This window comes from Dendrobates tinctorius, unplaced genomic scaffold (genome assembly GCF_039654945.1).
Source record: "Dendrobates tinctorius isolate UK_male_01 unplaced genomic scaffold, ASM3965494v1 ptg000455l, whole genome shotgun sequence".
Taxonomy (NCBI): domain Eukaryota; kingdom Metazoa; phylum Chordata; class Amphibia; order Anura; family Dendrobatidae; genus Dendrobates; species Dendrobates tinctorius.
The window spans coordinates 1,911,170-1,929,242 of record NW_027362117.1 but is presented as its reverse complement, the minus strand read 5'-3'; the positions used below and the strand labels follow the sequence as shown (position 1 = coordinate 1,929,242).

Sequence of the window (18,073 nt, the reverse complement as noted above, 5' to 3'; positions counted from 1 at the left end):
TAGTCTGTTGCCATAGAGACATAGATACAGTTGGATAAGCATTTTCAGAATATGATAGAATTGCAATCAGGTTTGATATATTTTTATCATGTCAATAAAAAAGCATTAAAAAAAGTTTCTTGAAATTTTCATATTTATTTGTAAACCAAAGACACGTTTTAAGTTATAACTTTAAGTTGTAAAAAGTAACTAAAAGTAACGCAATTGGTTGCAAGTTTAAAACTGAAGAATAATTACTGATCTCATTTGGCAAACACAAAAACTTGACATTATAATTAATGCTCTGAGGCTTTGTAGGAATTGGCTTGTTATTTGCAGCGCCTGGCGTCTCCACGGAGGGTGATTTCTCTATATCTATCAGGCAGCAATGACCCCACTGGAGCAATATGAACCCTTCAGGTGACGTCTGTGCCGGCATGTTGTGTCCTCGCATTCTTCCTTCTTAACATTGTCTATTTGAAACACGTCATTCAGGTTTCTGAGCATCGGAAGTTCTTAGATCAATGCAATGACGAATTTCACCAAAGTGACAGAATTTATTCTCATCGGCCTCTCAGATCATCCGCACAACTTACATCTTTTCTTCATTGTCTTCTTCTTCTTCATCTATGTCATGACTGTCATCACAAACTTCCTGATCATTGTTTTCGTCTTCACCGACTCTCAGCTTCACACTCCGATGTACTTCTTTCTTGGAAATCTGGCCTTTATAGACGTCTCCTACTCTTCAGTGACGGCTCCTAAAATGCTCCTTGACTTGGCCACTGAAAACCACTCAATATCTTTACCGGCCTGCACGACCCAAGTCTTCTTCTTCATCTACTTGGCCAGTGCGGAGCTCTTCTTACTCTCCGCTATGTCCTATGACAGATACATTGCCATCTGCCACCCCCTGCACTACACCCAGGTCATGTCCTGGACGGCTTGTACCTACATGGCCTCTGGGGTTTGGGTGCTTGGGTTCCTCTATTCACTGGTCCACACTTTATTCACACTCAGGTTGACCTTCTGTGGTCCAAACACCATCCATAACTTCTTCTGTGACCTTCCTCATCTGTTCCAGATCTCTTGTACTGATACTTATATAAACATTGTAGTTATATTAATTGTGGGTGGAATCCTCGGAATCGGTGCTTTTGCCATCACATTTGTCCCCTACTTTCATATCTTCAGCACCGTTCTCATGATCCGGATGAGTCATGGAAAGCTTAAAGTCTTCTCCACCTGCACCTCTCATCTGACGGTGGTGTTTATGTTCTACGGGTCCATTATCTTTATCTATTTTGTGCCCACCACCAGTAATCTCTTTACTCTTAACAGGGTGGTCTCAGTGACATATGCCCTCATTAACCCTTTACTGAATCCCCTGATCTACAGTATCAGAAACAAAGACCTGAAAGATGCTGTCAAGAGACTGGTCTCTCTGTATAAACGAAAAATTGACCATCAGTGATGGATGTTACCTTTTACTGTCACAGTTTTCTTAAACTGGAGATGACATTTTTAGTAATCACAAGACATAGAGATTTGGCCTGACTATGCGTGCAATGAACCAGGGCACTCACATAGCCACCATATTAGAGGGTCTTCAAATTTGCCTTTATTTTACCACAGTGAGATTCTCATACTAAGGCATGTTGATCGCGCATGTGCCAGTTCATGCATGTACTGGTAGTTGTCAAATTATTGCAATTTTTGCCTCTACTGATTTTTTTTTTTTGCAAATTTGACAGATAACATGTGTTAGGTCATCCCTTGTGGTCTGAAAAAAGGCCCAGGCTGGGCAACATTGGTCAATCCGTAAAAACAGGCATTCCTCACATGTATTCAGGCTGCCTAGCAGCCGCAAATCAAGCAGCTGCGGCGACACAAACTAAATCTCTGAGCACGCTCAAATACCCGGAGGACACCCAAGCATGCTCGGAAATCTCGAGTAACGAGTATACTCACTCATCATCACTAAATAACATCTAACCCACTGTTAGGAATCTGGGTTCTATGATGCCTAGGCGGGAATCCAGATTTTCACATTTGTCTCCAGAGGCTGTCCTTTTTTCCAGCTTCTGAGCATGCCCACAGGACAAGCTCCCATTGGAGTTCAGGAGTCAGGTGCTCAGGTCCTGCTCCTGATTCCATTGGTTTAGCTCAGGGCTCTGGAGATTTCCAGCAGGTCCCGTACGCTATAAAAACTGGGAAATGGCCGTCATGTCATGCGCTAGTATTTTCATACTGCTGCTGTGTGTATGGTGACGGATGCTTGGACTGGTGACTGACTCATTAAGAAACCCCTTCCCTCTGATATTACATCTGTGTGTGTGTGAGTGGTTTTCAGTCAGTACCTGCGCTAGTGCCAGCGCGCACAAGCTCCATCTTTCCAGCAGCTTAGCGTCCTGCATCACGCTTGCGATATTTGCGGTTGCAGCTTGTCCAGGCGTGCGCAGTGGCGACGCCGAGCACACGTGACACGGTAAGTCCGCTCGGTTGTAGTGATCTTATTTAACTACTCCGGTTTCCGGCTACCGTACGTGCGCCGCTGAGATCCTGTGCTATTAACAGGCTCAACGATACTTTTTTGGTATTATTTTCCGTGCAGCTCTGTGTCCCTTAACAGAGCTTGCCTTATTGCTTCTGGGTGTGTTAGAACCCTGTGCATATTTCTGCTCTGCCTCTCTCAGCAGCGGTTTTTCCATCCACCGCACGGTGGACCCCGAGTGGCGAAGGCACTTTAATTATTTATTTTTTTTAGTGCCTTCCGCCACTCCTAACATAATACTAGCACCAGGGTCTGGCTAGAGATGGCAGATCAGCAGCCACTGTTGCAGTGCATGCGACAGCTCGAGCCTCGCTTGGCTACCCTTGAGAGAGCTCTCGCAGCTTCGCAGGCCACAGATGCTGCTGTCCAAGCACTCACGGACGCGGTTAGGCGTATGTCCATGTCCGCCCTTGCGCCGACAGTTACCCGCCTCCCATTACCCGAAAAATATTCTGGGGATGGCCCCTCCTGTAGAGGTTTTATCAGCCAGTGCTCGATTCACCTGGAGCTGCTGGCTGCGCAATTCCCTACAGAGCGGGCCAAGGTGGCCTTTATTATATCCCTACTGTCGGGCAAGGCGCTGGAATGGGCTACGCCGCTATGGGAGCGTGGTGACCCGGAGATCCGGACCGCAGCTAATCTGCTAACTGCTATCAGGCAGGTGTTTCTCGGTCCACGGGTTACACACGACACCTCTCTCCAACTGCTCACCCTGTCTCAAGGATCACTCTCGGTCAGCCAATACGCCGTCCGTTTTCGGACACTGGCGTCCGAGTTGGAATGGTTGGACAAGGCTCTGATTCCTGTATTTTGGAAGGGATTAGCGGAGCACGTCAAGGACGCTCTCTCCACGAGAGAGATTCCTACCACCCTAGAGGAGTTAATATCTATCTCCTCACGGATTGACCTCCGTTTTTCTGAGCGTGGTTTGGAGCGAGCTCACTACAAACGGAGAGGTACTCCAGCTCCCAAATTTTTAGAGCCCCTGGACTTGCCCGAGCCAGAGGTTCTACTTCCTGAACCCATGGAGGTGTCTCGTGCCATTTCTGAGACATGTCTGGCTCAAGAGTCCATAAGCGGTTGTCACCATCTATTTGCTGCTTCCCAGGAAGACAGTTCCCCGCAATGCTCTGACTGTGAGCCGGTAGGCGAGACTTTTGTTCCTCCTTGTCAGCGGCCTAAAGTCCTCGCGTGGGCACACGCGCCCAATGCGGACGGCCATCGTGGCTATATGCAGACCACGAAGTCTCTGGCCGGAACGTATTGGTGGCCGCACAGGGCTCGGGATGTAAAAAAGTTCATTCGGGCATGCACCTTATGTGCACGGGACAGCCTTCCCGAACGGAGTGTGGCTACGCCCGCCGATACACGGCGGCCTTCTCCTAAGGCCGGGGTCACACTGGCGAGGAATACGGCCGAGTGAGAGGCGCTAAAAGCACGCATTACACACGGACCAATGATTCTCTATGGGGTCCCTCGCACCAGCCGTATATTTCTCATCCGTATTCTACGCTCCGTGCCAATCGCAGCATGCTGCGATTGTCAGCGTACTACGGCCGTAATATGCCAATGCAAGTCTATGGGGGCGCTAAAAATACGGATTACACATGGACCACACATGTGACTTGCGAGAAATACGCACCCGGTGTCTTTTAGAAAAGCCGGCAATTCAGTGCGCTATACAGTAAACTCACACTGACAGGTTTAATAAAGAAACCAAAGAATAGATATAGACACATAGAATACATATATATATATATACACAAGTCACTGAGATAAACATATATAAATATATATATTTATATTTCACAGAGTTCTTCATAGCAGAATAGCCGCTAATTAAATTGCCGGCTTCTATCAAATCCTTCCCCAACCCGACATGAAATGACACAAGGTTACATTCAGTAAAGCATTTCATTTCATGTTTTTTTTATATGTCCTTGACTAATAATTAGATGAGGGTTTGTGTGCAAAATTTGGGAGTTGTAGTTGTTATTTTAAGGGGTTAATTCGTTGTTAAAAAATGCGTGGGCTTCCCTTTGCCCTATATTGGTGGTGAGTGGGTTAATCTAACAAAGGGTTAATGTCACCATTCGATTGTAAGGTGACATTAACCCTTTGTTAGATTAACCCATTCGCCACCGCTACAGGGCAAAAGGAAGCCCACGCATTTTTTATAAACGAATTAACCCCTTAAAATAACAACTACAACTCCCAAATTTTGCACACAAACCCTCATCTAATTATTAGTCAAGGACATATAAAAAAACATGAAATGAAATGCTTTACTGAATGTAAACCATGTGTCCTTTCATGTCGGGTTGGGGAAGGATTTGATAGAAGCCGGCAATTTAATTTGCGGCTATTCTGCTATGAAGAACTCTGTGAAATATATATATATATATATATATATATGTTTGTCTCAATGACATGTATGTATATATATATATATATATGTATTCTATGTGTATATATCTATTATTTTGTTTCTGTTATAAACCCTGTCATAGGGCTCCATTATATGTCCATTTTGCAAGGCAGCGAGAAAATCTCGTCATACGGATTGCATACGGATGCCATACGGATTACATACGGATGCTCACATGCGCAAAACATGCGACCACACCTTGATTACGGATGACCTACGGAGCACTATTTAGGGGTCACTCATCCGTATTACGCCTGTAAACTACGGACCGTATTTTGCGCCGGTTAGTGTGACCCCGGCCTAAAACTCCCACTCCCATTGTCTCCCGGGTGTACCTCCTGAGACCTGGCGACCTGGCCTCCTATGATACCGTCCGTGTGTCCCGGTTTTCGGTTTCACCTACCGGGACATCAGGCTCGCCATTTGACGAGTCTGAGACCTGTGCCGCTGTCGGGCACAGGCTGGTGGATTGGAAGGTTCAGGGAGGAGGGGGCCCTAGGAGGGGGGTAATGTTAGGGATTTGGGTTCTATGATGCCTATGCGGGAATCCAGATTCTCACATTTGTCTCCAGAGGCTAAGTCCTTTTTTCCAGCTTCTGAGCATGCCCACGGGACGAGCTCCCATTGGAGTTCAGGAGTCAGGTGCTCAGGTCCTGCTCCTGATTCCATTGGCTTAGCTCAGGGCTCTGGAGATTTCCGGCAGGTCCCGTACGCTATAAAAAGTGCACATGGCCGTCATGCCATGTGCTAGTATTTTCATACTGCTGCTGTGTGTATGGTGACGGATGCTTGGACTGGTGACTGACTCATTAAGAAACCCCTTCCCTCTGATAATACGTCTGTGTGTGTGAGTGGTTTCCAGTCAGCACCTGCGCTAGCACCAGCGTGCACAAGCTCCATCTTTCCAGCAGCTTAGCGTCCTGCATCGCGCTTGCGATATTTGCGGTTGCAGCTTGTCCAGGCGTGCGCAGTGGCGACGCCGAGCACACGTGTACACGGTAAGTCCGCTCGGTTGTAGTGATTTGTATTTAACTACTCCGGTTTCCGGCTACCGCACGTGTGCCGCTGAGATCCTGTGTTGTTAACAGGCTCAGCGATACTTTTTTGGTATTATTTTCCATGCAGCTCTGTGTCCCTTAACAGAGCTTGCCTTATTGCTTTCTGGGTGTGTTAGAACCCTGTGCATATTTGTTTGTGCTCTGCCTCTCTCAGCAGCGGTTTTTCCATCCACCGCACGGTGGACCCCGAGTGGCCAAGGCACCTTAATTATTCTTTTTTTTAGTGCCTTCCGCCACTCCTAACGTCCACGTACAGATCGAACACCAAGTCTATTCCCCTTTCCACCAGGACCTCGCTTTTTCCCATTCATGTTGCATGTACCCTTCCCCTCTTGTAACCTGCTGTTTCACAACCTTAGGCCCTCAGCTGTCAGTCACCTGTCACTAAATGAACAATCGCTATTTATTTTCTTAGATAGTGGTTGTGATGGTGTGATAGGATATGTGGGTATCATTTTGTGTATATTTCTATTTCACTGATTTTCATAATGTTTTCTTGTTGCCCTGTATCATTTTGTGTATTCCCCATATTGTCTGGAGTCTCAATTACCTTCCAAAAGGCTGATAATTTAATTAGCTCATTTACTGTCTGCAGCCTGACTGTACATAGTGTGTGTTTATCTTTGTCTATTGATGTGTACTGATATGCTAATTGTGCATTGAATTATGAAACTAGTTTGTTGACTTCTACGAGGGAACAGAATGTGAGGGTGGACTGAAGGACACTGAGTAATTCTAAAAATAGCTTACCTTTCTGGGGTATAAAATACCCTGAGACGGAGAGACCTCATCTCATCACACAGAACGTCAGAAAGAAAGGGAAGCGTATGGACCCATTTTATCCTCTGGCTGCTTGTTATTGGACTCTCATCTCCTTGGACATTTTTTCCTGTTACTGAAATTCATTCGTGTTCTGGACTATTGTATTCTCAGTGTGGTGGATCGTTTATGGACCTTCTAATTTTGTCTATAATAAAGGTCTTGGGATTGTTCACACTTCCCTCGCTCTGTTGATCGTGTGATACCGGAGAAGGACCCCGTGACAACTGGTGGCAGCAGTGGGATCAACAGAGTGTAACCCAATGGAGAACCACCCACAGAGTGAGTACAGAAATTGGACTGTATCCAGTTTATAGGAGAGAGCCAGAGACCTGGGCCTGAACTATCAGGGACTGACTAAAGAGGCCTTAATCGATCTACTGGTGAGCGCTAGCCCGGCCATCTCCTCCCAGATGTCTGAAGAACAAGCACTGGAGACAGGGATCCCCATCCAAAAAAAACAGTGGTTGGTGTGGTACGAAGAAGAGATGGCGGTTCTGGGCCTCGGCGTCCCTCAGGAGTACAAGGAGGAGGCTGCCCGCCGGGCACAGCAGAGACAAGAAGCAATAGAGCTTGAAAGAGGGAGTAACGCAATGTGGAGTGTAACCCCAACAATCCGGGAGCCTGTACGGATCACCCAGACAGAGTTTAAGCCAATTGATGAGGCTTCCGGAGATGTGGAGGGGTTCTTCAAGGACTTTGAGCAGCAGTGTGCTGTGATGGAGGTGCCTCACTGGATGCGTTTGTTAGTGGGACTCCTGAACGGTAGCATGGCGGAGGCTTACTGAACAATTGACGCACAGCGGAATCGGGATTATATCACTGTAAAGCGGACTATCCTGGATTACCATGCTATCACCCCAGACTCATATAGGGCCAAGTTCCGAGACCTCCCATGCACCACAGGGGGATCGTTTAGGATGTATGCACATAAGATGTCCCAGGCATGTCGGAGATGGCTGGAAGCAGAAAACGCCTTTACTGTGGAAGATGTTATACAGACGTTCCTTATAGAACAATTTCTTGCCAAGTGCCCTGCAGAGGTACGGGAATGGGTCCGGGAGCGCACGCCGTGTGCCGTAGAGAGAGCTGCAGCCCTGGCCGATGAAGCCCTTACTATCCGGCCGCAATGAAGGAGACTTCTGGACAATGAACCATGGCCTGATCCCGCATCCCGTCCCCCTCCAGTTATATCTGCCCTTCCACCTAGTCCCAAGCCGATGACAATCACGCCTCACAGTCCTTGGCCCCAACAGTTCCAACCACGACCTGGGGGTATCACAGAGAGGAGGTGTTATGGGTGTGGGCAACCTGGACATTTGCAGTCTAGCTGTCCCTCAAGGATTCGGAGGAAGCCCCACGCAGCCCCACCTCGTCCAGTGCATCTTGTACACTCCATCCCGCCTGAGGAAGAGCTACCATCACCCCCACCAGAGTGGACCACCGACCACGGCACCATAGATACCCCACCTGGAGTGTACGGACTCCGGCCTTTGTCCTTTAGCTACCCAGAGCAACGATAATGCCACCTGCAGGACGTCTTAATTGATGGATACAAAGTGTCAGGATTTAGAGACACGGGGGCATTCTTGACTATCGCTGACCCCCGTGTGGTTCGACATGAGGCAATTTACCAGCGTCCGGGAATTCCCATTGTCCTGGCGGGCGGTGCCCGCAAATATATACAGCGAGCTTCTGTGCGTTTGGATTATGGTTGTGGAGAAAAACTGTGTTGGATTGGAGTTATGGGAGGACTTCCTGCAGATATCTTACTTGGGAACAACATTGGGGAGTTACAGTGCCAATTTGTGGGAGCAGTCACCCGACTACAGGAGCTTCAGGCACTACGACATCCGGACCTCACCTGCGAGCAACCACCACGAACCGCATCAGAGGTGGTAAACAATACGTTCGCTGCTACTACATTAGGAGAGTCTTGGGACAGAGAGGAGTTTAGGAGAGAAATAGAGGGTGACAATACCTTAGCAGCCCTTAGGCGAAAGGCAGAAACTGGGCACATGGGAGATAATGAGGATGGCTTCACTCGAGAAAACGGACTGTATTATCGTGTAACAAAGGTCAGTGACCAGGGCAACCCTGACGCAACGACCAGGCAACTCATTATCCCTCAGAAGTACAGGGCACAGCTACTTCAACTGGCCCATGACATCCCCTTGGCTGGGCATCAAGGGAGAAAAAGGACTGAAAAGAGACTCACCCAAAGTTTTTACTGGCCGGGCGTCTCGCAGTCGGTAGCCCTTTATTGCCGCACCTGCGATGTGTGCCAGCGAATGCGGCATAAGGTAATAATTGAATTGACATAATTGAAGAACCATTTCAACGTGTAGCTGTCGATATCATAGGTCCTCTGGCCCACCCCAGCCGGTCGGGGAAAAAATATATCCTGACCGTGGTGGACTATGCCACTAGGTATCCTGAAGCTGTGGCCCTGTCCAGTATTATAGCAGTAAAGGTAGCTGAGGCCCTTGTTACCATCTTTACCCGGGTAGGGTTTCCTAGTGAAATATTGTCGGATCAAGGCACTCAGTTCATGTCAGATCTGGTCCAGTCCCTATGGCATACCTGTGGTGTTCGAGCCATTCGCACCACCCCATACCACCCGCAGACCAACGGACTATGTGAACGCTTTAATGGAACCCTAAAAAATTTGCTGAGGGCTTTTGTTGATGTTGAAAAAGACTGGGAAAAGTACCTGCCACATCTCCTCTTCGCCTATAGGGAGGTTCCCCAAGAGTCCACAGGGTTCTCTCCCTTCTAACTACTGTTTAGCCGGAAGGTCCGTCGGCCTCTCACTCTTCTGAAAGAACATTTGGAGGGAGACATCTCAGACACCGGAATGCCCATCATTCCCTATATTCTAGAGCTCAGAGACCGTCTCGCCCAGCTAGCTACGTTGGCTAAAGAACATCAGCGAATGGCCCAGTCCAGACAAAAAACCTGGTATGACCGTAATGCCAGGACCCGGGAATTTATGGAAGGACAGCAAGTGCTCATGATTACTGCTTCCCCTGCCAACAAGCTTCAAGCAGTGTGGGAAGGTCCATATCAGGTTTTCAAGAAAATTAATGACACTAACTATGTTATTGCCCTGGACTCTAGTGGTCGACGACAGAAAACCGTCCACATTAATATGCTGAAAGACTACCACAACCGATCTCTGCCTGTTCTAGCTGTCTGCCACCCCCATAGTGATACCGCCGCCGACGAGTATCTCCCAGATCTCCTCCAGGTTGCCCAAGCGGGAGGATCACTGGAACACGTGCTCCTGGGCTCCCATTTATCGGATATACAAAAGGATGATATTTTCGCCGTACTAAGGCCGAGGGATGCTGCTTTCTCCTCAAAGCCGGGGAAGACTACTCTCACCAGCCACCATGTGGAAACCCCGGACAACGCACCATCCAGCAGGCTGCCTATCGGGTTCCAGATGCTGTTCAAGGCATGATAAAGAACGAACTGGAGGAGATGAAACGACTGGGAGTTATTCAGCCATCTCACAGTTATTGGGCCTCTCCTGTCGTCCTGGTCCCCAAGAAGGATGGTACAACACGATTCTGCGTTGATTACAGACGACTAAATGATGCCACCAAGAGTGATGCTTATCCCATGCCCAGGATTGATGATCTATTGGATCATCTGGCCAGTGCCCAATTTGTAACCACGTTAGACTTGAGCAAGAGGTACTGGCAGATACCCCTAACGGAGGACGCTCGGGAGCGCTCGGCCTTCATTACTCCATTTAGACTTTTTGAGTTCCTGGGAATGCCCTATGGGATGAAAACTGCCCCCGCTACTTTCCAGAGACTGGTAGATCGACTGTTACAGCAATATCAGGACTTTGCCTGTGCTTACTTAGATGACATTGCCATTTTTAGCACCACCTGGGAGGAACATCTTAAACACTTGAGCATAGTGCTAGACTGTATCCTTGCTGCAGGACTGACCATTCGCCCTGATAAGTGTCAAATAGGGATGGCTGAGGTGCAGTACCTCGGGCATAGAGTAGGGGGTGGGACCCTAAGGACTGAGCCTGCCAAGGTGGAAGCCATTAGCAACTGGTGTAGACCCCAGACTAAAAAGCAGGTACTTGCATTTTTAGGAACTGCTGGTTACTATCGAAAATTTGTTTCTAACTTCAGCACCTTGGCCAAGCCCCTAACCGACCTGACCCGCAAGAACATGCCTAGGAATGTGAAGTGGACGACTGTATGCGAGGATGCCTTTTCAGCGTTAAAGACTGCCCTCGTCACTGCTCCTGTCTTGGCTGCCCCGGATTATAAATGCAGGTTCCTCGTTCAGACAGATGCATCCACCCTTGGGATTGGGGCAGTACTTAGCCAAGTGAACACCGCCGGAGAAGAACATCCTGTTGCTTTTGTCAGTCGGAACTACTGGATCGGGAAGTTGCCTATGCCACTATTGAAAAGGAATGCCTTGCCATTGTATGGGCGCTAAAAAAATTGCAGCCATACTTGTATGGCAGAGACTTTACAATTGTTACAGACCACAACCCCCTCACATGGCTGAACCGCGTATCAAGGGACAATGGATGATTGCTGCGGTGGAGCTTGTCCTTACAACCCTACAGCTTCTCCATCCAATACAAGTGGGGAAGCCAACACCAGAACGCCGGTGGACTGTCTCGACAAGAAGAACCATAGGCTCCCCAGGCCGACCTACCCCTGCCACTGTACAAGGAACTATAAATAACTGAGCAATGTGGACTAAAGTGAGCAGGCCAGAGGTCTGTGTAGACCTCATAGCGTGCTCCCTTATTATGAGGGAGGACAGGTTGTGATGGTGTGATAGGCTATGTGGATATCATTTTGTGTATATTTCTATCTCACTGATTTTCATAATGTTTCCTTGTTGCCTTGTATCATTTTGTGTATTCCCCATATTGTCTGGAGTCTCAATTACCTTCCAAAAGGCTGATAATTGAATTAGCTCTCTTAAGGCCCCATCACACACAGCAATTTTGTGACGCCACAGCGATCTTGCCAGCGAGATCGCTGTGTGTGACGGGGATCAGCGACCGGCCCCCCTGCCGGGTATCGCTGATCGTGCTCGATCGGCCTGGGCCATTTTTTGATTGCTGGTCTCCCGCTGGCCAGCACGCATCGCTGTGTGTAGCAGCGAGAGACCAGCAATCAGCGACGCTGGATGCCAGTTTCCAAGGTAAACAGCGAGTATCCATGAGCCACGGCTCCTGGATACCCAATGTTTACATTAAAAACCAGCTTGCTGGCTGGTCCTGATTGCTGGAGGGGCTGTCTATGTGACAGCTCACCAGCGATCAGCCTAACGATGTCCCAGCGATCCCATCAATGTTGGATCGTTGGTGGGATCGCTGGGACATCGTTATGTGTAACGGGGCCTTTACTGTCTGCAGCCTGACTGTACATAGTGTGTGTTTATCTTTGTCTATTGATGTTTACTAATATGCTAATTGTGCATTGTATTATGAAACTAGTTTGTTGACTTCTAAAGAGGGAACAGAATGTGAGGGTGTACTGGAGGACACTGGGTAATTCTAAAAATAGCTTACCTTTCTGGGGTAATGTGGTGGGGGCCCGGATTGGGGGGTGGTCCACTGCTTACCATGACCAGACGATGCAAAGACGAAACGGAGGCAGATTCCAATTGTAACAGGTCCGAGTTTATTGGCCGTCCTCCTGACGACCGTAGCCATACACCGCAGCACGTTTACAGCTCTCCGTTTCCAGGCCTGGGTACCTTCACCTTTCCTTCAGTCATGATGACGTCCCTCGCGGATCTTTCGCTGGGGCTGTCCTAGACCAATCTACCGCCAGCGCTCACCTGCCCGAGATCGTCATCCAATCGGTACCCCCGGGGCCTTGTCTGTCCTGACTGTCTCTTCCTGTCAGTCCCCTGGTCGAGCTCTTCCACCGTTCTCAGTCTTCTGTCCTGAGTCTTCTCCTCCTGAGCTCCTCCTGGGACTAGCCTAGCCTGGAACCCCAACCTGTCCTATTTATCCCCTCTCTCACTGGGAATTTCCCTTCTGGGTTCCTATCTCCCCGCCCCCCATGACTAAGCAGTTTCTATAGCCATAAGCTGATGTCAAGTCCTGAACTACACTCCCCCCTGCCATCTTGTGGTCAAATCTCGGTACTGCACTCCCTTTTCTGTCTTTCCCTGCTGTTAACTTTCTGTCATTGCCAATCTCCGTCTATAGTGCACAAATCGTCCCCTCCTACTTCCAGTCAAGTCTGTCCGTCAAGTCACCTTCCCCACAGCATAAAAGACCCTGAGACAGAGAGATCTCATCTCATCTCATCACACAGCACGTCAGAGAGAAAGGGAAGTGTATGGACCCATTTTATCCTCTGGCTGCTGGATTATTGGACTCTCATCTCCTTGGACATTTTGTCCTGTTACTGAACTTCATTCATGTTCTGGACTATTGTATCCTCAGTGTGGTGGATTGTTTATGGACTTTCTAATTTTTCCTATAATAAAGGTCTTGGGATTGTTCACACTTCCCTCGCTCTGTTGATTGTGTGATACCGGTGAAGGATCCTGTGATAGTGTGCCTGAACAACACTGTTATACCTAACGATGTTTAAGTGGAAATCTGGCCTTCTGATTTGACACTGAAACACTGTTTTATCACAAACGATTTGGAGTAGCTAATTGGGCCTCCTAGCTGCACCCCAATATTAGGCATAATGATTTTTAACAGATTAAGGTCCAAAAAGGCTGTCTTTAGAAAAAAACACCTAAAGACATCAAGGTTTTTTTGAAAATTGCTAAAAGTGTCTTTTTTAAGTAAAAATTAAATGAACATGTATAAACCTTATATAAATGTAAAAAACAACAGTCATATATAGTATTCATGAAGTTAAAGTGTCTAAAATTAACAGACGGTATAAACCTATATAAGCCAAACGCGCGTCGGGCATAAAGTAAAGTGCAGTACCACATGCACTTTACTTTATTTCCACTTCTGGACATGTTATATATGTATACCCATATATTACTTTAGACATTTTGTCTTCATGAATATTATATATGACTTTTCTATTTGTTGTGATGCAGATGATTTTAGAAACATTGTTTGTATATTATTATTATGCATTTATATAGCGCCATTTATTCCATGGCGCTTAACATGTGAAAAGGGGAAATATAGACAAGTACAATAAACATGTGTAAGACAAGGCACACACAAGTACATAAGGAGAGGGGACCCTGCCCACGAGGGCTCACAGTCTACAGGGACGGGTGAGGATACAGTAGGAGAGGGTAGAGCAGGTCGTGCGGTGGTTCAGTAGACCGAGGATCATTGCAGGCTGTAGGCTTGTCGGAACAGGTGGGTCTTCAGGTTCTTCTTGAAGGTTTCCGTTGATGGTGAGATTCTGATGTGTTGCGGCAAAGAGTTCCAGAGTATGGGGGAAGCACGGGAGAACTCTTGTATGCGGTTGTGGGAAGAAGAGATAAGGGGGAGTAGAGAAGGAGATCTTGAGATGATCGAAGGTTGCGTGCGGGCAGGTACCTAGAGACCATGTCACAGATATATGGAGGACATAGGTTGTGGATGGCTTTGTATGTCATGGTTAGGGTTTTGAATTGGAGCCTCTGGGCAATAGGAAGCCAGTGAAGGGCCTGGCATAGGGGGGAGGCTGGGGAATAGCGGGGAGACAAGTGGATTAGTCGGGCAGCAGAGTGTAGGATGGACTGGAGCGGAGCCAGAGTGCTAGAGGGGAGGCCAGAGTAGGAGGTTGCAGTAGTCGAGGCGGGAGATGATAAGAGCATGCACTAGTGTTTTTGTGGTTTTGTGATTGAGGAATGAGCGGATCCGGGAAATATTTTTGAGTTTGAGGTGGCAGGAGGAGGCGAGGGCTTGGATATGTGGTTTGAAATAGAGCACAGAGTCGAGGATCACCTCAAGGCACCGAGTGTGCAAGACTGGGGAAAGAGAGCAGCCATTGATGGATAGGTTTGGTGGAGGGGTGGAGTGAGATGGGGGAAAGATGATGAATTCTGTTTGTCCATGTTCAGTTTCAGAAAGTGAGCAGAGAAGAAGGCTGAGAGAGCAGACAGACATTGTGGGATTTCAGTCAGTAAGGAGGCGAGGTTGGGTCCAGATAGGTAGATCCGCGTGTCATCGGCAAAGAGGTGGTACTGCAAACCATGGGATTCTTTGAGCTGTCCCAAGCCAAAGGTGTAGATGGAGAATACTAGGGGTCCTAGGACTGAGCCTTGAGGAACACCGACAGACAGGGGGCGAGGTGAGGAGGTGGTGTGTGAGAGGGAGATACTAAATGTTCGGTCTGTTAGGTATGATGAGATCCAGGATATGGCAAAGTCTGTGATGCCAAGAGATGAGAGAGTCTGTAGCAGGAGGGAATGGTCTACAGTGTCGAAGGCAGAGGACAGGTCCAGGAGAAGGAGGACAGAGTAGTGTCGCTTGCTCTTGGCGGTTAGTAAGTCGCTAGTGACTTTAGTTAGGGCAGTTTCAGTTGAGTGATGCGGTTGGAAGCCAGATTGTAACCGGTCAAAGAGGGAACAGGAGGAGAGGTGGGAGGACAGTTCAAGATATACATGTTGTTCCAGTAGTTTTGAGGCGTAAAGGAGAAGAGATATTGGGCGATAGTTAGACACAGAGGATGGGTCAAGGGAGGGATTTTTTAGGATGGGTGTGATTGAGGGATGTTTGAAGGATGAGGGAAAGACACCATTTGTAAGTGAAAGGTTGAAGAGGTGTGTTAGAGATGGGATGAAGACTGTGGCCAAGTTAGGGATGAAGTGAGACGGGAGTGGGTCGAGGGCACAAGTGGTAAGGTGTGATCTTGACAGAAGGATGGAGAGCTGATCTTCTGTCATGGTGGAGAAGCTGGCTTTTGCAGAACAGGGCTGAGCGGCTAAGAGGGGCATTGGGGGCTTAAAGAAGGAGGCAAAGTCTTCAGCAGAAATGAGAGGAGGGGAAGGAGGTGCTGTGGGATGGAGTAGAGAATTGAAAGTGTTGAAGAGCTGTTTAGGGTTGTGAGACAGGGAGGATATGAGAGATGCGAAGTAAGTTTGTTTTGCGGCAGAGAGCGTGGACTTAAAGCTGGCAAGGGACTGCTTGTATGCGTTGAAGTGCTCAGTAGAATGGGTTCTCTTCCATCTCCGCTCAGCGGCCCTGGAAACCCGCCTCAGTTCTTTGGTCAGGCTGGTCAGCCAGGGCTGCCTGTTGATTGTTCGAGTTTTGCTCTGCATGAGGGGGGCAGTCGAATCAAGTGTTGCTGTTATTGTGGTGTTATAAAAAGTGGCAGCAGCATCTGTGTCATGAAGGGAAGCTATGTCTGTAAGAGGGAGAAGGGACTCAGAGAGTGATTGTAAATTGAGGTGTTTGAGATTCCTGCTGTTAAGGGGAGAATATATGGCATATGAATATATACAAGAATCAAAAATTGTACCAATATATGGACGCTTTGCTCAAATATTAGAATCATATAGCTTTAAGAATCATGTAGCTTTAAGATACTTCTGATTTTCTAAGACTTATTTCTGTATTGTGTAACCCACCTAGGCTTCATTTGGAGCTGGGTGGACTAGGGTGGACCAAGGGTTATATGTACTAGGCTCAAGTACAAAAGCTGGTAGTGCGGGGGAGGGTGACAAAATGCATAAATTCGGATTGAGAAACCTTGAATCCAGACCACCAACTGAAGAGATAGAAGAACCAGTACCATCTAATTACTGTAATAATAAAGTAATTCAGGTCCAGGAAGGTAGCCTTGTTAGTAGGCCAAATCTACCAATTGCCCGATGTATATTGGTTATGTGGGGACATGAAGATCAGGCAAAGACTCACTGTTCCATGGAAAGGACAGTGCACCATAGTAAAAGCCCTTATGCCCTTTCATATATTTGATCTACCTGGCTGGGATCAAGTACTCCAAGAAAAGCATCTGCCAAAAAGGGTATAAAGGGAACTACAAGGTTCCTTCGACCCCCATATTTACATAGATTCCATTGGGGTTCCACAGGGGGTACCTAATGAGTTTAAAGCCAGAAATGAGATAGCAGCTGGTTTTGAATCAACTATTCCCATGATTGGGGTAAACAAGAATGTAAACTGGATAAATTACTTATACTATAATCAGCAGAGGTTTGTTAATTTTACTAGAGATGCTATACGGGGACTTATTGAACAATTAGGCCCCCACATCCATCATGGCCTTCCAGAACAGGATGGCCCTAGATATGATCCTAGCAGAAAAAGGCGGAGTCTGTAAAATGATAGGTTCCAGCTGCTGCACATATATACCCAATAATACTGCCCCCACCGGAAGTATATCCAGAGCACTTACTGACTTATCAGAAGAGTTAGCTTGAAACTCTGGAGTAGATGATCAATGGGATACCTGGTTTGGGTGGTGGGATGGCTGGCAAAGATCACTCACAAAGTTTGGAATAGCTATTTTATGTGTTTTAATTATTTTAGCCTTAATTCTATGCAGCTTAGCTCCATGCCTTAAGAAGATGATGATGAAAACTATGGAAACCACAGTGATGACCATGCATGCCAATTTTGAAGATCCCTTGTATGAAAGATGTCCCTATGAAACCATGCGAGCACCACCTCCGGAATATGCCTGCCTGAAGCAAACCAACGAGGGAGAATCCAGGATCTGACATCCTCCTGTACAAAGTCCGTTAGGAGGGGGTCCATCTACTAGAGATGGGTCGTCTCTTATCTACGGTGAAGATTAGTTAGTTAAGTTCCAGCATTGTTGAGATAGGTAGGCCGGGAGGACAGATCGATAGGTTCGACGAGATTAGGATTTTGATTTTGTATATTTCCAAAGGAGGGACTGTTAAGGGGAGAATATATGGCATATGAATATATACAAGAATCAAAAATTGTACCACTATATGGACGCTTTGCTCAAATATTAGAATCATATAGCTTTAAGAATCATGTAGCTTTAAGATACTTCTGATTTTCTAAGACTTATTTCTGTATTGTGTAACCCACCTAGGCTTCATTTGGAGCTGGGTGGACTGGGTGGACTAGGGTGGACCGGGCTAGAAAGCGATACTTATGTGCATAATGATTATGTAGCAGATATAGGACATATGAGATCAATACTAATTTGCTATTTGGGGTAAACAGTAATTTGGAAAAGAACCCATGTTGTAACACAATGAGACAGCTCGATTTCTGTTATAAAAACTGTTGTCAGGAACACCGCACTACACTCG

The 18,073-nt window shown here is 47.3% G+C and overlaps 1 protein-coding gene across 1 annotated transcript; it reads left to right on the top strand.

Moving 5' to 3' along the window:
• The first annotated feature begins 508 nt into the window (after positions 1 to 508).
• Positions 509 to 1,453, top strand: LOC141077535 (olfactory receptor 5AR1-like). Its single transcript, XM_073564530.1, has one exon. The coding sequence runs from the start codon at positions 509 to 511 to the stop codon at positions 1,451 to 1,453; it is 945 nt and encodes a 314-aa protein (XP_073420631.1).
• Positions 1,454 to 18,073: the final 16,620 nt, after the last annotated feature.